This window comes from Sturnira hondurensis, unplaced genomic scaffold (assembly GCF_014824575.4).
Source record: "Sturnira hondurensis isolate 20B ecotype Veracruz unplaced genomic scaffold, ASM1482457v3 Scaffold0018728, whole genome shotgun sequence".
NCBI lineage: Eukaryota > Metazoa > Chordata > Mammalia > Chiroptera > Phyllostomidae > Sturnira > Sturnira hondurensis.
Genome location: NW_028091359.1, coordinates 15545988 through 15567254, shown reverse-complemented (window position 1 = coordinate 15567254; position 21267 = coordinate 15545988). Strand labels below are relative to the sequence as shown.

Sequence of the window (21267 nt, the reverse complement as noted above, 5' to 3'; positions counted from 1 at the left end):
CAAGAGAGAACAGTAAGTACAGATTACGATGAATTAATGATGTGCTGGCTGGAGCCTGAGAAAAGCAGGAAGAGTAGAGGCCTGATGCCTGCCTGATGTCTTACCCTAGAGTTAGAGGGGAATGGAGAATCAGGAAAGAAACCAGAGGAAGAGAAGGAAGAGAGGCACAGAGGCACCTCAGCCAGGGAACACCACTGGAGTCAAAGGGGCTGAGGGTTTAGGCAGCTGCACCCAGTCTAGCGCAGAAGATGAAAGTAATAGACAGGCAAAAAGCCGTGGCAACAGGAAAGTAATTAGGGACTTTCAGAGGAAGTGTGACAAAAAGACAGGAGAGTTGAGGGTCTGGAAGTTTAGCAGCGAAGGAGAAGTATAGGGATGCTCTCTGGGGGTATGAATGAGAGCTTTTTCAGGGGCCCTAACTGGAGAAGGCATAGATAGACACTCATTTAATATCCATCCTTTTCTTCAGCATTGTCATCATTTCTGACATCATCCAAAAGAAATTAGTCATTATTCTTGTCGCATTTTTAAAGAGCGCATTGAAGAATTTTCCAGACCTTGTCCTCTTGTTCTAGTGGAATGAAATGTTAATTCATTTAGCATGTATTTTGGACCATCACCAGCCAGCAGAGATTGGATACTTCTTTCATATCATAGACATATCTGTGTGTACATGGGCTCTTGGCTTTGTGAATTTTTCTGTGGTCAAATTAAAATTCCAGTTTTGCTCTGCCTTTTCACTCACTATCCTTCTATGTGGCCTAACAGGCTACTAATTAGTGTGTCCAGAATATGTAGACTCATTTTAACATTAGCCTAAGTAAAGAATATAGAGGAAGATAAACTTAAAAATAACCCATTCCAAAGCTCATGTTGGATGTAGATAGATCATCCATTGTCTTGGATGTAATCCTTTTCCTGGAAAACCACCGTGACCAATTCCACATGGACTCATTTCAATTCTGGTATTAGGGGCGTAGGGAACACCTTTCTTTTAGGAGAACTACAGTCTGTTTCTATTTCTTTGTGGTCAAACCACCTGGGTTTTACGTCCTTACTCTGCCTCCTACCAACTATGTGACTTAACGGCAAATTCCAGACCTCCTGTCACCTAGCCTCATCAGTTAGATGAGGTTGATACCTACCGGAAAGCCCCTTGAAAGACTTAAATGATAAGATGTGTTGAATTAATTCCTGTCCAAGCCCTTAAAGGCTTTTTAGTGGGTGGTGAAACATGAATCTTTCTATTAGCAACTGTGTAAAAGTATTATTAACTTGGGTGCCTATCAGTCCAACAGAGGAAGTTTGCACTGGGATTCCGGAGTCTGAGTACTTTGCCATTGGGTCTAGCATAGGCATTTATTTAAGAGATTGTTTAAAACACACACACACACAGACACACACACACACACACACACACACACACACACACAAAACTGATACTCTCTTGGACTTGCTTCTGTTTCTCATAGTAACTACGAGGGACCTGGAAACCTGAGGTTGTGTGTCTTACTGTTCTTGGGAAAGCTTAAGGCAGGGAGGAGCTCAGCATAGCCTTCCTGCCCAGATCAGTGACAGCGGTCAGCAAGCTGGGAGAAATGTTAGCCCCAGGGCGCTCTAACTTTCAACCAACCCCGGGAGCAATCCAAACCCGGAGGCTGGCGGGGGAGGGGAAGTCTGGTGTGGTGCTGGGGATGGAAGCCGATGCTCCCGAGTCAGCTCGGACTTTGGCCCGCAGCACCCACAGCGAGAGTCTAGGTAAGCCTGGCGGCTATAAGGGACGCGCGCCGCCAGGCCGGGAGGAGTCAGGTGACGTCACCTCCAGGAGGACTCGCTTTTTCATTAATGAAACCGGCCGGCGCGGGCGCATGCGCAGCAGGCCCCCTTCCCTCGCGCTTCCCCCTCCCCTTTCCCAGCCGCTCTCTATCTGTAGCTCGCTGGTTCTCCCTCTCCCCGGGCGGTGGAAAGGATCCCACTTCCGGTGGGGTGTCATGGCGGCGTCTCGGGCTGTGATGGCTGTGGGGAGACGGCGCTAGTGGGGAGAGCGACCAAGAGGCCCCCTCCCCTCCCCGGGTCCCCCTCCCCCGCCCCCCTCCCCCTAGCCTTCTCGCCAACGCCCCCTTCCCCTCTCCCCTTCCCGGCTCGGCGCAGGCCACCCATCCCCACCCCCGTGGGAACGTTCGGAGCCTGCACTCCTCAGACCCTCTCCTCGACTCTTCCCTCACCTCGGCCCCCGCTCCCCGCCCTCTTCCCTGCTCTGGGCGCCGGCCGCCCCGTCCCTCCGCCACCCCCCGGCTGCGGGGAGGACATGGCCGCACACAGGCCGGTGGAATGGGTCCAGGCCGTGGTCAACCGCTTCGACGATCAGGTAACGGGCCCGTGGCGGGCAGGAGGTGGGAGCGGTGTGGGGGTGGGGACGGAGTGGGTGAGGGAGGAAGGAGCAGCCGCCTCCCCCGCGGCTGCCTCAGGCGCTGGAGGAAAGGAAGGGGGGACAAGTGGGGGTGGCCTAGGGGGAAGTGCGGGGAAGGAGGGGACCGCCGGTAGTCAGGCTCTCTTTCCCACCTAAGTCGGGGAGTGGGGCCTTTTCCCTGGTCGCCCCACCAAGCCGTATTATCTCAGCTCATCCGCTTGCTAATAAGGATGAGTGACCTGGGGGCGCTTCCTGGGGCTCTCCATCTGGATTTAATCATTCCCGCCTTACTTTTCTTTTTGAATGAAGGTGGGTAACATTTAGGGGTTCTCTCTTCCTTCAATGGACCTCCCAATTGGGGGTGAGGAACTGAAGGCACCCCAAGAACCACCTTGTCTACCCCCAGTAGGAGAACGGTAACACCCCGCCCCTCCCCCAGTTCCTTCAGCTTCCTCTCTTGGAGGGGGAAGAGTAGAAGAAATCAGGGACAGCACAGGTTTTCTTACTTTCTGCTCCGCCGTCTCCGCCTGCCCCTGGAATTTAAGTGCACACGCGCGCACACACACACACACACACATACACACACTGTGCATTTTGGGGCCCACACGGTGTCCCCCTATATCCTCATGAGACAGGACTGGCTTTTACATGGGCGTTTGTAGTGGCAACCATGGTTCATGATCCCTCCTGCTTCTGAAATATTTTTCCCGTTTTTCCTTCCTTGATAACTGCAGTTTCTCCCTTTACTTTTGCCAGGTGTCTGAGACTGTTACTGTTGCTTTCTTGAGTGAGCTTCTTGGGGAGTAAGGGGAGAAGGGTGAAAGGCAAGTGGGAAACTGCATCTGAGCCTGGACAACAGAGCAAAGACAGCTGGGATGTGGTCCTAGAGCCCATCATTCTGCAAGTGTGTTTTGTTTTTGGGCAACTCTTGGTTGACAAGAGAACTTTCATTGAGACTATGTGGGCTGGAAAAAAAAGTTTCATAGCTTGGGGAGGTGCCTTTTTATTCCCTGAGCTTCACACAGTAATCCTAGTGCTGATCAGAATGAATGCGCAAGTAGTCTTTTGTTAATGGAAATTAGTTGAACTTTTTGTTGCTGTAGGTAGTTGGGGATGCTTTAAAGGGGTGTTTTTTTTTTTCAGCTGCAGTTCTACCACGGGCTTTCTGTGATGAGGGAACTGTTTAACATTGAGTTAATCTGTTTTGTTTACTAGGTGTAATCATCAAACTGATTATGGGAGCTGAATGGAAGGGGGAGGTGGACTCCACTTTTATTTGATCCATAAACATTTCCTTACAGGCTTCATAGTGTTTCTGACCTACCTAAAAGATATTTGGGAATAGGCAGAGGAATTGAGAAGAAATTTGAGAAGAAACTACATAGGTAAAATAGATTGATAGCCCTGACTGGCGTGGCTCAATGGATTGAGCACCGGTTTGGTTCCCTGGTTCGATTCCCAGTCAGGGCACGTGGCTGGGTTTCCTGCCAGGTCCCCAGTGTGGGGCATGTGAAAGGCAACCACACATTGATGTTTCTCACCCTCTCTTTCTTTCTCCTTACCTTTCCCCTTCTCTAAAAATAGATAAATAAAATATTAAATAATAGAATTATAAAACCATCAGAGACTTGAAGGAACTCTTTCACCCATCCTGCTTTCAAACTGAAAAGCATTTAAACCAACTATACTACTAATCTACCTGAGGAAGTAAAATGTTACCACATATATTGGAATGTATTATTGACAGAATATTAGACATAAAACTTGATAGGAAAGACTAAAACTTGATAAAAAGGCACATAGCAGAACCCCCAAACTTAACCAATTTTAAAAGTGATTACTTCCTTAATTAGGGAAATGGCAGTTACAAAGGTGGGCAGCTAGAAAGCTTAAAGTATTAGTGATATACTTAGCCGTCTTTATGATGCTCAACAGTAAGTTTCCAAGTGGAAATTGGCAAATTTTGGGTGTGTATCTTTAAATTGTGGCTCTCTAGCTGGGTTATTTAACAAATTAATGTGTTTTGGATGCCCCACCTAGCCATACCCCACCAGTCTCTGTTGAGCTTCGATTCTGAAAAGGGAGTATAGGAAAACTGTAGTTAAATGAAGGTTTATTTTTCTTTTTAAGAAATTGAAAAAAGCTACCCCAATATGATGTGTTATAAATATGTTCATTTAATCACTTAATCATTTAATCAAGATATTTTCCATATCTTGTCAAGTAAAAACAGTGTATAAAATGCCCCGCAAAAATAACATTAGAGAGTAAACTCTGATTTTTGATTTGTTACAATAGCATATTAGTTGTAAACTGAATGGGAATCAGACTATTTGAATATGTGGTGTAAAATTCACAGTATAAAATGATTGGCAACATGTTAATTGGCCAAATAAATAGATTTGTAAAACTTGGAAGCCGTATTGGATAATAAAAAAAAAATCTAGCCTTGTTCTTAAAGCCTGGTCTGGCATTTTTATAAGGACTTATAAAGTAGTTGAAAATGAATACTCTTTGGGCAAAGGAAAAATGTTTATTTTTTATTCTGGAACTCATCTTTTGTAAAAAGAAAATTCTTCAGGGGGTCCTCAGTTGGTTCTCTGTGCTCCTTCTGTTCCTCTACCTTGTCTAGCATCTATTTAGTCTTTCTTTACATTATCTCCTTTCTCTTCACCTTCAAACTTACTAAGATTTCTTCAAACTTACTTAAACATTTGGTTGGTCTTATAGCCTTCTGTCTGTGGCTCAATCTTTTTCTTCCTTTTGTTGCCAGATACCTGCTGCCTCTGCTGTGTATCCACCCATTTCCTTTCTAACTCTGAAAACTGGCGTCTGCCTCAGCTTTCTTTCTGGATTGCTGTTTTCTTCAAAGTGATTCCTTCTGGCAAAACAGTGGGTTTTGCTGAACTGCAGCGCCCCAGTGGTGTTCCATTACTCCTGGAAACCAGTGTCCTCTAATTCCTAAGACAATACTATCTTGTATGTATCCTTGCGGATCTTCATATATTGATGTTCTCATTGATTTGGGGCAGATGTGCTTTCTCTACCATGCGGTGTTGTCTGTTGTTGAGCTGGGGATCGTAAGCAGGGGTCTGAGTTTTTCCCTGCCTGTGTCCTTCTCTCCATTAGCTCTCTATGGATCCTAGATTTAATTTTCTTTAAAATTTCCCTCATCGGTCAGAAAAGAATTGTCCAGAAAATCTCTAAGGTTCTCTTTCTAGTTTAAATATTCGATGATGTTAATATTTTAACAGCATCTCCCTGAGCCACGTCAGTCTGTTGGGAGCTGACCCCACTTAATTTACCAAATTATTTCTCCTTATGCCTCAGCATGCACCTAGTTCCAGGCAGGTTGGCAGTGTCTCTTCTGCTTATTTCTGCTTCTCTCAGCCTTTGTTTATGCCGACCCTGAATACTTTTGTTCCTCCTTTGTGCTTTTCTAATTTCTGTTCATCCTTCAACATGTAGTTCAAGCTAATTTTCCCAATGAAGTCCTCCTGGACTTCACTTGGTGTGCTTGTTACCTGGGGTTCTGCAGAACCACCCAGGAAGGTTTCTCCCCCTCGGAAGGGTTGGTTGAACACAGCTTAGCATTGTTTCCCCGCCCCTCTATCTTTTTATCAAATAAGAGTGTAAACTTTCTGAAAAGCAAGAAGCCTCTGTTTGAATTCACTTATGGTCACCCCAGTGCCCAGCATACGTGTGAGCGGACAGTGTGTCATTGAGGGAATGTTTTTCACACAGTTTCTGGTTGAAAGGTAGACTGGCTAAAATAAGTAGTAATATTGGCTTTGTTATAGTTATTAAATAACCAAATTTTAATTTAGTTTTAATAATAGTCTAAGTCTTATAAGTTAAGTGGTATTTTAACTAGGAATAGTTTCTTTTTGTTTAAGGAGCTCTAAGGAGGAACTTGTCCGTATTTACATACCCTCCCTCAGAAGTAGTGTGTTTTTTGGATCGGGTTTCAGATCTGATTAACTAACTACCTTTGTGAAATTAGATTTTTCACTTATTTTTATAAAACATTTTATTTATTGATTCTAGAAGGAGAGAGAAAGATACATCCATTTATTTTTCTAATTATGTATTCATTGGTTGCTTCTATGTACCCTGACTGGGGATCAAACCCACAACTTTGTTGTATTGGGATGATGCTCTGACCAATGGATTCGTCACTTACTTTTAGTAATATCTAAAATTTGAACAAAAGGAAAATTTTTATAGTTGTCTGATAGGATAATGGAAGTGAAATACTTTAAAACATTTTAAATTGTTCAAATGTAAGATTTATACAATTTTTTACAGCTTACTGACTATTGTGTTTTCACTAAATAAGGGAGACTGACTAGTCTCTGGGTGGTGCCCTGCTATGTACCTTGGCTGATACATACTTTCCTTTAGCATTCACTAACAAATACTTAGGTGACATATCATAGTAGGAAATCCTTTTGTAACATATCATGGGTGCCCATAATCTGTTTTCTTGCTTTATCATCTAATTTGTGGCATATATACAATATGTAATATGGGTCTTCCAATTTGAGAAGTGTAATAAAAAATGTTATAAGGTGTTCTGTGAATTGGGCCAGCAGTATTGTTACATTAGATTTTAAACATTCCTACACTTCTTTTTATTTGACTTTTTGACTAATAGGAAATTAGGTTATAAAATCTGCTTTTTTTAAAATTATTTTTTGATTGTGTTTAGCTTGGATAATTTTGTCCTTAAAGGAATCTTTAGGTTAGTGACATAGTAAATAGTCATACCTTATTTTTGCATCTTTGTTCTTTAAATTACTGAGACTGCTGTGGGGCATGTTTGGTTTTGCTTTTCAAATTCAGTGTTGTGGGGTTCCATACAGACTATGTTGTTGCATTATAACAATGTGCTTTTAAGGGTGAACAGTGTATTAATTAAAAGTGGGTTTTGCACATGTGTTCTTCAGGCTTCAGTCCGTTCTTCATTAGGGGTTTTGTGTCTGTATATAAGACAAGGGATAAGAGGTATGGGAAGGCTCCTTTTTTTTTTTTAAAGGAGAGTGTTGTATAGAAGAAATAGAAGGGGAGATTTGTGGTCAGCTTAAACTGTTAAAAGGCTGAGGATCAATACTGAAGTGGGTTATGGGCATCTTAAGCTCTTTCTTTGCAGAAGATTGACTTGTCTTTATAAAAGCATTGGCATTTCATCTATCTTTTAGAACACCCCATTTTCTGGGGGGTGGAGAGAGAAAGATGAGACTTGGTTTTGACCTTGAAGAGTAGAAAAATTAAGGTGTTTTCTTTTGTAGTGCCTGTGAATTAAGTTTGAGGTTTCAGTAACTTGTACATTTCTATGTTATACAGAGTGCTTCAGTAAACAGAGCACTCTCAGGTTGTGCTGAAGAAAGTTTTAACGTTGTAGAATGTAAATAACTGGAATTGGTAGTGCCCTCATTTTAGTCTCTTTAGGTACATACCTATTTGATCACTTCAGGAGTTATATGCCTGTGATAATACAGTTATAGTATTTGGTTCTTTGAGTGTGGTTTTTGAGCCATGCACTGTGTCATCAAAAGAACTTCTGTTGAGACAAGCAAGCCCCAAGCTAATATGGAATCCCATCCAATTGTAATGAAGAGTTGGAATTATCCCCTAAAACTTTACATATTTTTACTATAAATGGTACTAATTACTTTGCAGTAGCAGTAACTCGAGGTGCAAACTTCCAGATTGCATATTTTCTTTAAACCACAGCCTGGCACTCTTTTGGTTTGGCTCAGGGTTGTCATACAGCCTACAAGCTGTTGCCTGCCCCTGTTCAGATTTTACAGCTTTGAGTGTCTTACCCTGTTGAATTTCAGAGAACTTACCTTTTCTTGATGAAATCCTTCCCTCACCTCCACTTCACATCCCCTGAGCAGGGTGTTCTATCTAGGGCAAGAGGTGTGCAGTTAATTTAGAACGTAGCAGGACTTTTAGAAATTCACTTAGAGAACTTTTAGCTTATTATTAAATCATAGTTTTATACCCAGATAATGGTCTTGTGGGTAATTATGGCTCCTAACAAACAGTGACCCTTCTCTGTTTGTTGACAGCTTCCCTTGAGTAGTCTTCATAGGACTTGGGCACGAGAAAATAACTCTCACCACCTCAGATTTGTGATGGCAGTGTACTATGTATTGCACAGTACAAAGAGCTTTTGACTGCAGCCCTTGGGCAAGTCAGTTAACCTCTCTGAACTTCAGTTTTCTATGTCTTCATCTGTAAAATGGGGATAATTCCTGCCCTACTCCCATCATGGGCTTGTTTAGTGTCTTAGGTATGAATCTTTTACATGAAAGGAAGCTATAAAGTTAGTCATAAAAGTTTATTACAATTATTATCATCCCGTGCAGGAGTTTTTCTATCCAGTATTATTCTACTCTGCTTGAGGAAAAAAATAAAACCAGAGAGGCAAAATAACTTGTTCACATCATATGACATGTAATTAATTGAACTTAAGCAGGAACGTGGGTGTCTTAATCCTTAAAGCAGTAACTATTCAATGAATGGAGCTTTGCAGAAAAACTATTTTCTGAACAGACAGCATAAATAGGTAAAGAGAGGAATGTACCTTTTGATTCTTCACGTAAAGAAGAGATGTTAGAGTTTACCTTTTATGTTCATATGAGAGTGTCTGGAAATCTTTTATGACTGGTTGTGTGTTAGAAATAGACACAGGTTTTGAACATTATATCCTTGATTTCATTATCATTCTTTTTTTCACTTTATCAAAGTTTCTTGAATTGTTAGAGGAAGTTGTAACATCGTTCCCCTTTTATTTAGATTTATAACATTGCATTGTACTCACTGAGGATTTTTAGGTGAGGAGAGTTGACTCCTGAAAGTGAGAGAATAAAAATCTGTGAGAACACCAATAGGAGTGTACACAATTATAAATATGAGAGTATGTATTTATTTCATTATTTTGTCTTGGCATTTCACAGTCTGGTTTTGTAAAGTTGGTTTTCAGACTCTTAAGAACATTCCACTTAGGATTTGATTAAACTTGAGGCAATCTTATCAATTTTGGTAGTATCCGAGTGCTCCGTCCTGTTGGGTTTCTGGGTGTTGGTTTTCCTTTTCCCCTCAATCATCCGTCTTGTCTTTTGGAGTGTTTTCCAATTTTCCTGTCTTTGCAATGCCTTTCTCCTCTGGGCAACTCAGGGCTGGGAAGATGTTTCGCCTTTGTGCTCCAGGCAGGTCTTCTTCCCTTTGGATTGAGGAGGGGACAGAAGCATTTGTATTTCCTGTTATGTTTCACTTTTTGGCTTCTAATACCTGAATTTTCAGTTGGGAGTGGGAGAGAGATTTTGTTTTGGTCACCTGTTGTCAACAAAGATCAGTGAAGGCCTCTGCTCTGGTTTCTGCTCTGACACACCTGCTTTGCAATGTTATGTAAATCTCTTAAATTTTGAGCTGTTTTATTATCTATAAAATAGGAGAAGTATGATCGGACATTCTAAAAACTTTATAATTCTTAAAGTAGATGTATTTTTGTTCCATGTTTTAAAGAGCCAGTTCTCTGATTGAAAAAATTAATTCTAGGCACTAATTGATCCTTAGTTAGAAGGAATCTGAGATTGTTTAAATCCACTTCTGCAATAGTCCTGGCAGATGATTGTCCAACTCAACTTGAACTCTTATTTTATTTATTTATTTATTTATTTAAAGATTTTATTTATTTATCTTTAGAGGGGAAGGGAAGGAGAGAGGGAGAGAAATATCAATGTATGGTTGCCTCTCATAGGTCCCCTGCTGGGAACTGGCCTGCAACCCAGGCATGTACCGTGACTGGGAATCAAACCTTGATCCTCTGATTCGAAGGCCCGTGCTCAATCCACTGAGCTACACCAGCCAGGGCAGCATTTATTTTAAAATACAGTGGTAATTCATGTTTATGGTAGAAATGTGGAGATGCTACAAAATCACAAAAAATAAGCAAAAATCATTTATAATACCACAATTCAGAGAAAACCACAGTTAAAATTTTGTTGTATGTAATTAAATGTGCTCCTTCTGAAATCAGACTGCCTGGGTTTATATTCTGGGGCTCAGGCTATGCCAACTGCTTACCAGCCCTTGGTCAAGACTCAAGTTCTTCAAGCTTCAGTTTCTTCACCTATACAATAGGATCAGTCACTGTGGTTAGTGTGCACACACAGATGATTGTGAGATTGAAGTTAGGAAATACGTGTAAAGCATGTGGCACAGTTCCTGGCTCACAGAAGGGACTCAGTAAATGTGAGCCACTGTCATTAATGCTAGGGTGTTGGAACTGAGGGAGACACAGTGTTTTGTATCTGCTCTTTGAGCATAATAGTATAATCTGAACATTTGCCTGTATGATTAATTTTCTTTTATATTTAAAAACTTTAAGGGATTACATGTAATTTTAATTTTTCCTTAATATTTAACAAATAAATTCTGAATTTTTTGTATTGAACCTCTTTTGCCCTAGGGTGACCAAGGATACTACATCTAAACGTAACCCATTCCATCAGTAGAATTGTAATTGTTAGAAACTCTTCCCTTAAATTGAGACTCATCTGTTTTGTTACATTAGTAAACATTTAAATGTCTACTATTTGTGGTAGATGCTAGGCGTTGTGTTAAATGTTGGGAAAATAAAGACAAGACATGGTTCTTGGTCTCAAGGTCCTAAAGGTTCTTGGTCTCTAGACCTAAAGTCTAGAAAGGGAGAAAGATAATAAGAAAGTTATGGTGAAAGTTATGGTGTACTCTATGGTGAATGCATAAAGTACATTGGGTCTACGTAAGAGTAGCACTTGATTTAGACTGGGCGGTTAGGGAGACCTTGTCAGCAAAAGCAAAGCCTGGGTTGAGTTGAGAATCTTGTAGGGTCTGTGCCATACTGAAATGTTTAAACTATTTTTTTAAAAATTTATTTAATTATTTTTCAAGTATAGTTTTCTGTCTATTACTCCCATCCCATCCCACCCCCCGCGCTCCCCCCTCCCATTTCCACCCTTCTCAGCTGTTGTCCATGTATCCTTCATATATGCTCCTCTAAATCCCTCCCCTATTTCCCCTGAAATTCCCTCACCTCTTCCCTCTGGTCACTGCCAGCCTGTTCTCCATTTCAGTGTCTTTGGCTATATTTTGCTTGCTTGTTTGTTTTGTGTTAAACTCTTTTTTGAAGGCTTTGGGCAAATATAATTTCACTTAATGGCTTATCCTTTAGTGGGAAAGATTGAGGAATATAATAAAGGCAAATGATCGTATGAGGTACCATAGTGGTAGAAGATAGAGATCTAAATTCAGGTGGTGGAATTGGGACTGAGATTGTAGGGAAGGAAAGAATGGGTTCGATTTATAATAAATAGCTGCTGGGGTGAATGAGAGAGAGTGGGCAGTATTAAAGGGCACAACTGATTTCTGAGACCATATCTTTGGTATGGTCATAGTCACTAGAATTGAGGAGATCAAGGAAGGGTGAGGACCAGAGGTTGGAAGGGTGCCCCACCTTGACGTTGAAGTAACCTAGATTAGGGTCGCCAGATTTAGCAAATAGAAATATAGTCTGCCCAGTTAAATGTGAATTTTAGATAAACAATGAATAAATATTTAGTATAAGTATTTCTCAAATATTGCATAGGATATATTTATATTGAAAATTACTCACTTATTTGAATTCAAATTTAATTGGGAGTTCTGTGTTTTATCAGGCGACATTAACCTAGATGAGGATACCCAGATGGTGGTGGATGTGAGGTAGGGGAGAAACTGAGCCAGGATTGAAATTTTTTGATGATGGGGGAAAACATCTAGAAAGTTGGTAGGTGACTGTGATGAGGTTTGTTGGTGAGTAGCACGTGAGTCATGAGCTGTGAGGAAGAGTGGGAAGAGCAGGAAAGTGGGATTTGGCCTCCTTGAGTCCTCTGCTCATTATTCCTAATTCTGTCTTCTGTAACTCTTCAGAATAAGTTTGTCCTTTTACTTTAAAAATATTTGAAGACAAATCTTAAGCTCTCCCTAGGTCCCTCCCCCCCCCCCGAAAATTATCATACATTCGACCATTTCTTATAGGACATAATTTCAAGACCTCTTACTGTGCTGGCTCTTTTGCTTCTGGGTGCAATGGTGGTCAGTACTCACACATACCATTTTTAATTTTTTTCTCTCAATATTTTTGTACATTAGGGTGTTATGGGAGACATTTAAAAAATGGCATAAAGATGCCAGGCTTCAGGCTCACTGTATTTTCAGTGTTCATCTGATTACCAGGACAGTAAACCAAACATTCCAAAGAATGTTAATTGGCATGTGTGTGCATGTCTTTTTTTTTAAGTTTCATTATAGATTTCAAACTTACACAAAAGTAGAGAGCTGATTGTAAATGAATCCCCATGTAGCCATTACCCAGCTTCTACTCAGTTTTATTTCATCCACACTCCTACCCATTTCCTGCCCAGCACCTCTCCATCATTGTGAAGCAGTCCCAGTTACCATCTCATTTCAGCATGACTACTGCTTTTTTTTTTTGCTGCTCGTTTTCTTTTTTCTTAATTTAAAAAAAAAATTTCAATTATAGTTTACATTCAGTATTATTCTGTATTAGTTGCAAATGTACAGCAAAGCAGTTAGAAAATCATGCACTTTGCAGAGTGGTTCCCTCGATGCTCAGGTACCCTCCTGGCCCCTGTGTAGTTCTCTCGGTACTATTGGTGATATTCCCTATGCTGTAATCTGCATCTCTGTGACTGTTCTGTGACTACCAATTTGCACTTATTAATCCCTTCCCCTTTTTCATCCAGCCCCTCAAACCCCCTGCCCTCTGACACTGCCATTCTATTCTCCATATCTATGAGTCTGTTTCTGTTTTGTTTTTTTTTGTTCATTAGATTCCACATGTAAGTGAAATCATATGGTATTTGTCTTTTTCTGTCTGACTTATTTCACTTAGCATAATACCCTCTTCCATCACAGCATGACTTACTCTTAACTCATGTTGACTTTAAGAGCTGTGTGATACGAAAACTATTCAATTAAGAATTAGAAAACTCAAGTTTGAGTCTTAGTTTCCTGAAAGAAAAAGAAGAATGAGTTAACCCGGGCAAGTCAAGCTGTCTGAGCCCTAGATTCCTAATATTTTGCAGAGTGGGAGGGGACAGGACACTAACTGCTTCCCCCCCCCCCCCCCCCCCCCCCCCCCCCCCCCCCGCCCGCAAAGATACGAGGTTGATATATAGGAAAGCACTTTGTAAACTCTAAATTTAAAGTGAAAGTGTTTTATACAGGTAGGAGCTCATTGTTGTTAGTAGATGCTCCTTCTATAACTGCTAAGAGGTCGTCTGCAGAATAATCAGTCTTAAAATTATGTGCATGTTGACATTGCATGAAGTCCGTAGTCCGGAAGTCCCCTTTCCCCTTTTCCCACCCTGGAGTCCTAATCGCATGCTGTTATCTTCCCAGTGTGGTGCCTTTCTGTTTGTCATGAGTTCGGGAAGTTCGCTGACAGCATGTCCCTCATCACATGTCGAAATTTTCACCTGTACCCTTGGATTAATTCATATGGACTGGAATTCAGATAATGCAAGCGGGCTTGTTAAGCTTTGTCTAAGTTGATGGCTTTCAGTAGTCTTCAGATTTGAAGATTGTTTTATTTTCTGCTAGAACTAGAAGTAAACTTGAACTGAGTAGTTTTGCTTTTAATCTCTTGTTGGTATTAAACCATATACTCTAACTAGTGGTTCATAACCTTCCTCCTCTTCTTGACCTTAACATAGTTTTAAAAGCCTTTAAATATTTATTTAACATATTATCTTGAAAGGTTTTAGTTATTCTGGACTTTTAACTATTTTTATACTCTTCTATCAGTTTGCCCGCTGTATATAGCATATGTTTTTTTCTAAAGTGTTCTTATAAATATTGAACTCGGAGGGGAGAGGAAGACCAACTGGTACAGGCAAATTAGTTTCTTTAGATATGCCAGCTCTGCCATATTTCTTAAGATGTTTGTTAAAAGGACAGATTTCCTGTTCCTACTGAACACCTATGAGTTCTAGAGGCATGGCTAATGGGTTGCAGTTTTAAAATATCTCCCCAGGTCATTTTGTCATAAAACTGAGTTTGTGAATCATGCTGTGTGCCACGCAGGGAGACTTTAGTTTCTGGGTGGTAGTTAGCAGGTCACAGCACGGTCATCTATATACTGCGACAAGCAGAAAACAAACTAGATGAACTTTTAAAACCTATTTTAAAAAAATATTGGAGGGCTTCCCTGGCTGGGTAGCTTAGTTGGTTAGAGTGTCATCCGATATGTGAAGGTTGGGAGTTCATCCGGACAGGGACATGATCAACCAATTGAATGCATAAATAAGTGGGACAATAAAAATTGATATCTCTTACTTTCTGTCTCTCTGTCCCCTTCCCCCCTCTTTCCTTTCCTTCCTCTCTCTTTCTAAAATCAATAAATAAAAATTAAAAAATATTGAAGAGCTGTAGAAATAGTGAGGGCTAGATGAATTAAAATTCTGGAGACAGAGGAGCCCTTTTTTAGATGAGAAGCAGAGGGCTGATTCTGGACACAGACTAAAGAAAAGGTTGAACCAGTGGCTAACCATAGCTCTCACATAGTTCAATTCCTGAATGGATTGAAATGATCAGCCGGCCTCTCATTTTGCCTGATAGAGTACGTGGAGAACTCTCACCAGGAAGACATATTCTGGAGGTTTTTTTTTTAAGTATATTTTATTGATTATGCTATTATAGTCGTCCTAATTTTTTCCCCCTTTGCCCGCCTCTGCCTTGTATCCCCTTCCCTCCAGCAATCCCCTACCCCTTAGTTCATGTCCGTGGGTGGTGCATATAAGTTCTTTGGCTTCTCCATTTCCTATACTGTTCTCAACATCCCCCTGTCTATTTTGTTGTGCCTACCTTTATGCTTCTTAATCCCTGCACCTTTTCACCCATTTTCCCCCTTCCCCCTCCCAGCTGATAACCCTCCAAATGATCACCATATCTGTTATTCTCTTCTGTTCTGCTTGTTTGCTTTAGTTTTGTCATTTTAGATTCAGTTGTTGATAGTTGTTCATTTATTGCCATTTTAATGTTCACGGTTTTTGATCTTTTTTTTCCTTAAATAAGTCCCTTAAACATTTCATATAATAATGGCTTGGTGATGATGAACTCCTTTAGTTTTACCTTGTCTGGGAAGCACTTTATCTGACCTTCCATTCTAAATGATAGCTTTGCTGGATAGAGTAATCTAGGTTGTAGGTCCTTGCATTTCATCACTTTGAATACTTCTTGTCAGTCCCTACTAGCCTGCAGAGTTTCTTTTGAGAAATCACCTGATAGTCTGATGGGAACTCCTTTGTAGGTAATTATCTCCTTTTCTTTTGTTGCTTTTAAGATTCTTTCTTTATCTTTAACCTTTGGCATTTTAATTATGATGTGTCTTGGTGTGGTCCTCTTTGGGTCCAACTTGTTTGGTACTCTCTGTCCTTCCTTGAATGGTTTGTCTATTTCCTTCACCAAATTAGGGAAGTTTTCTTTCATTATTTTTTCAAATAAGTTTTCAATTTCTTACTTTTCCTTTTCTCCTTTTGGCATCCCTATGATTTGGATATTGGTACATTTGGAGATGTCCCAGAGTCTTCTTAGTCTCAACTCATTTTTTAAAATTCCTTTTTCTTCTTCCTTTTTTGATTGTATGCTTTTTTTCTTCCTTATGTTCCAAATCGTTGCTTTGATTCTTGGCTTCATTCCCTCCATTGTTGGTTCCCTGTAGATTTTTATTTCACTTAACATTACCTTTGTTTCTTCCTGGGTCTTTTTTTGCTGTTGAAGTACCAGTGAATTCCTTGGGCATCCTGCTCACTAGTGTTTTGAACTCTTCATCTGATAGGTTGCTTTTCTCCATTTCATTATTTTTCTGGAGTTTTGTTCTCTCCATTCATTTGGGCCATATTTCTTTGTCTCCTCATTTTGGGAGCCCCTTGTGTTTCTTTCTGTGTATCATGTAGAGCTGCTTTGACTCCCTGTCTTAGTAGGGTGGACTATTGTAGAAAAGCACACCTGTAAGTTGTATAGGGCAGAGCCTTAGGCAGTCACTGGGGTGGAGCAACCCATGTCTCTGTGTGTGGGAGGCCTTGGAGAGGGGACAATGTTGCTTCCTGGCTTCTGGAATTTTGCCTGGGAGGGAGCTGTCTCCAGGCACTTGTCCTCTAGCCAGTCACTTCAATTTCTCCCTGTATGACACTGGTACCCTTCCAGCCATTGCCCTGGTGCTGAATCTCAAAGAGGGTGAGTCTGTGTAAGTCCTGAGTCCATTGTGGGCCCTGTAAGAGGAGTCTCTTGAGAATCCCACAGTTTCTTTTGCTACCCTCTGTTTTATTTTTTTTTAAGATTTTATTTATTTACCCTTAGAGACAGGAAGGGAGAGAGAAAGAAAGGGAGAGAAACACCAATCTGTTGCCTTCTGCATGTACCCAACTGGGGACCTGGTCTGCAACCCAGGCATGTGCCCTGACTGGGAATTAACAGTGACCTTTTAGTTCACAGGCTGGCACTCAATCAACTGAGCCATACCAGCCAGGGCCCCAGTGGTTTTTACAGACAGAAGTTTTGGGGACTTCTCTTCCTGGCGCTGGAACCCTGGGCTGGGTGATCTGGTCTGGGATCCCTTGCTCCCGAGGTACCCTCACAATTTTTTCTTACCATACATGACTGTGGGACCACCCATTCTGCCTCTCTGCTCCTCTCTATGCATCTCCATGCTTTTCCACACCTCTTTGAATGTCTCCACATTTCTACACCACCTGTCTGTCTCGATGAATGTGGCTTCTTTAAATCCTTGGTGGTCTAACTTCCAAACAGCTCGATATTCTGGGGATTCTGGGTGATATTTGTTTGTAGTGTGGTTGTAATTTTGGCTGTAGTTGTGCGAGAAGGTGAAACATGTTTATCTACACCTTTATCCTTACCAGAAGTCCCACTATTCTTTATTGTTCTAAAAAAGTGGGAAAACAGGTCAATTTAATGTATACTATTTAAGTTCCAGAAGAGCAGGGATTATGTCTGTCTTGTTTGCTGCTTTACTCCCAGGGCTTATTACAATGCCTGGCACATTAAATACGAAACCCACAGTATCCAAAATTAATTATTCACTGGATGGATTAAATAGCAGATTATACACCACAAAAGACTAGATTAAAGAACCTGTAGACAAGTCAATAGGAAATACTCAATTTGTAACACAGGAAGATAAAAGAATGGAAAAGGTACAACAGAACCTGAGATGTGTGGGACACTAACAAGTCAAATAATGTGTAATCGGAGACCCAGAAATAGAGGAGAGTAGCGTGGATGCACGTATTTGAAGTAATAGTGTTAAGAAATTTTTCAAAATTGATGAAAGACATTAACCCAGAGATTCAAGTGGTTTAGCAAAGCCCAGCAGGATAAATAGAAAGGAAGGTACACTTACGCATATGTTAATTGAACTGTTGAAACTAGAGATAAGGAGAAACTCTTAATAGCAACCCAAAGGGAAAAGAAAGATACATCACTTTCAAAGTGATGATAATATAACTGGTGACTGCCTTTTGAACACAGTGGTTGAAATAATGGAAAGATATTTTTAAAGTGTTGAAAGAAGAAAAACTGCCCAGTTAGAATTCTGTTCCCAGCAGAAATATCCTTCAGAAATAAAGATGTTTTTAGACAGAATCTGAGAGACTTAATCACCAGCAGGTCTCTATTAATTAATCACTTAATTACCAAAGGAAGTTCTTTAAGAAGGGACATGTCTCAAAGGTAAGGATAAAATTTTTAAAAAAGATTTGTTTGTAGAGAGGGGATGGGAGGGAGTAAGGGAAAGAAACATAGATGTGAGAGAGAAACATCAATCTGTTGCCTCTTGTGTGTGCCTGAACCAGGGCCCAAACCCGCAACCCAGGCATGAGCCCTGAACTGGAGTCGAGCAGGCACAGTTTGCTTGTGGGTGACACCCAGCCAACTGAGCCACACTGGTCAGGCCTGTTGAAACCTTTTAGGAACTTTATTGTAGGAATTTTAATTTTTATACTAGAATAAGAGAATTTCTACAGCTTTATTAAAGTAAGCTTGCCCTATAAGAAATAAACTGCGTGTATTTAAAAGGTACAATTTGATGAGTTTTGATATACTTATAAGCCTGTGATATATTTATAAACATCACCACAATCAAGGCAATGAACATACTATATTTTTTGGACCATAAGACGCACCTAGGTTTTAGAGGAGAAAAATAGAGGAAAAATTTTGAAGCAAAAAATGTGGTAAAATATTTAATAACATAAATAACATAATATTTCACCAATGTAAATGTAAACAGAACTCAACAGCAGCATTAATAACCATTATTCCTCCCAAATGGCAGGGGTGTGTCTTATAGTCTGAAAAATACTGTATCACCCAAAAAAAGTTTCCTTCAGACCTCATAATCTATTCCTACTTTTGTCCCATCCTTAGGAACTGTTTTGCTCAGTCTGTATATCAACGTTTGTTTTTTCCGTTCACCTGTTGATATTTGGGTTGCTCTGGTTTTTAGCTATTACAAATAAAGCTGTTGTGAAGATTCATGTATATCACTTTGTGTGGGTATATGCTTTTTCTGGAATAAATACAAAGGACTGGAATGGCTGGGTCATATGGTGGGTGTATATTTAAATTTTGGGGGGAGGGGGAGGTGGGGTAGCTTAGGTGCATTTATTCCTGTACAGATCATTGCAAAACCAAGTCCCGGGTAGTCATTAGCCCCTACCCCCTGCGTCATTGTGCAGCGGCTTGCTGCTGGCTTCTCTTCCTTCCCCTGACCCCTCATTCCACAGCCCTTTCCAGGAAGCCTTTTAGTCTTCCCTTACAGGCTCTGGAAGAGCAGTAGGTAAACCTGGCTCAGTGAAACTCAGTAATGAAATGCCTGATGTAGAGTGAGGGGACAGACCCCATGTGACCCCTAAAGCTTTCTCAGGCCCAGCTGGGGAGAGACCTTTGGAGGATTCCAGTAGCTGCAGACACAGGGGATGTATGAAACTCCAGTTTGGATGGGATCCTATCTTTCTAAGTCCCAAAGCCTCTTCCAGCAGGTAGAAAGCCTCACTGCTGGATGGCAGGAAAAGGGCCTTGGCTCTTTAAGAGCCAAGCTAATAATGGCAGCTGGCTGTATTGACTAAGAAAACAGCTAAAAAGTTGTCATGTTGCTGTCAGAGTTCCCCAAACCCTGGGGAGTTTGTGCAAAAATAACCCTCGAGTTTCCAGGGGGAGGTGGGAAAGTGAACATTGGATTCCCAGGGAGCTGGGTGCCCCCAGCGAGGTGGTTGCTGGAGGGTCCAGTCTTAGGACAGACCCAAGACAGTTGTTCGGGGGGAGATGGGGGAGGCTCTCAGATTCTGCGTTAGAACCCAACACAGACAGAAGGATGCCAGGAGACAGGGCTAGGACTTTATGCACAGCAGAGCTAAGACACAGATTCTGGCCTCCCACCTCTGGAACACCCTTCCCTAACCCCACAAATGGCCTGCCCCATGCCATCTCTCCTTCTGGCTTTGGGAAGTGAGGGGGCAACAAAGTTCCCAGCTCCTGAGGACAGAACCCCACTGTCCCAGTTAATAGGGATTGATTTCAGGTTTATCCTGGGAATCTGAATCAAGTCCTCATTTCCCTGGGGGACCAAGAACCTAGGTCTGTGCTCTTTAGACCTCCCAAGTATCCGCAGAGGCCGCCTGTGTAAGAATCTGCCAATCACTGTTTTCCAAGTGATTATACCCTTCCACAGTAGTATATGAGAATTTCAGTTGTTCCACATCCTTGCCAGCACTTATTTTTCTTTAACAATTTTTTAAAAAAAGATTTTATTTATCTTTAGAGGGGAAGGGAAGGAGAGAGGGAGAGAAATATCATTGTATGGTTGCCTCTCCTAGGTCCCCTGCTGGGAACTGGCCTGCAACCCAGGCATGTGCCCTGACTGGGAATCAAACCGCGATCAGTTGGTTTGCAGGCCCGTGCTCAATCCACTGAGCTACACCAGCCAGGGCTAAAAAATTTTTAATTATATCCATCCTAGTAGATGTGAAGTGGTATGTTATTATGACTTTGATTTGTATTTCTTTTTTTTTTCTTTTTTTAAAATATATTTTATTGATTATACCATTACAGTTGTTCTATTCCCCCCCTTCATTCCCCTCCACCCGCATACTCCCTCCCCCACCATTCTCCCTCCTTAGTTTATAACCACGTGTCTCAAGTTCTTTAGATTCTATATTTCCCCCACTATTCTCGCCCTCCCCCCATCTATTTTCTACCTACTGTCTATGCTATTTTCTGTGCCTTCTCCCCCCTTCTCCTCCTCCCACCCCCCTGTTGCTAACCCTCCATGTGTTCTTCATTTCTATGGTTCCACTCCTGATCTAGCTGTCCTCTTGGTTTGCTTTTGTTTTAGGTGTGGTTGTTAATATCTGTGTGTTTGCTGTCCTTTCACTGTTAATATTATTCATCATCTTTTCCTTATGTAAGTCCCTTTAGCATTTCATATAATAAGGGCTTGGTGATGATGAACTCCTTGAACTTGACCTTATCTGAGAAGCACTTTATCTGTCCTTCCATTCTAAATGAAAGTTTTGCTGGATAAAGCAATCTTGGCTGTAGGTCTTTGGATTTCATGACTTGGAATACTTCTTTCCAGCCCCTTCTTGCCTGTAAGGTCTCTTTTGAGAAATCCGCTGACAGTCTGATGGGTACTCCTTTGTAGGTGACTGTCCCCTTATCCCTTGCTGCTTCTAGGATTCTCTCCTTCATTTTGGTCTTGGCTAGTGTAATTATGATGTGCCTTG

At 41.2% G+C, this 21267-nt stretch overlaps 1 protein-coding gene across 4 annotated transcripts in view; it reads left to right on the top strand.

Annotated features, from left to right (window-relative positions):
- Nucleotides 1-1929: 1929 nt before the first annotated feature.
- The window catches only part of NF1 (neurofibromin 1), a 233814-nt gene continuing 214476 nt past the window's right edge, over nucleotides 1930-21267 (top strand). For all 4 annotated transcript variants that reach the window (XM_037069749.1, XM_037069751.1, XM_037069750.1 and 1 more), the window contains exon 1: nucleotides 1930-2368. In XM_037069749.1, coding sequence (XP_036925644.1) covers nucleotides 2309-2368 — 60 coding nt within the window. In that variant the 5' untranslated portion in view covers nucleotides 1930-2308. The remainder of the gene's footprint in view (nucleotides 2369-21267) is intronic.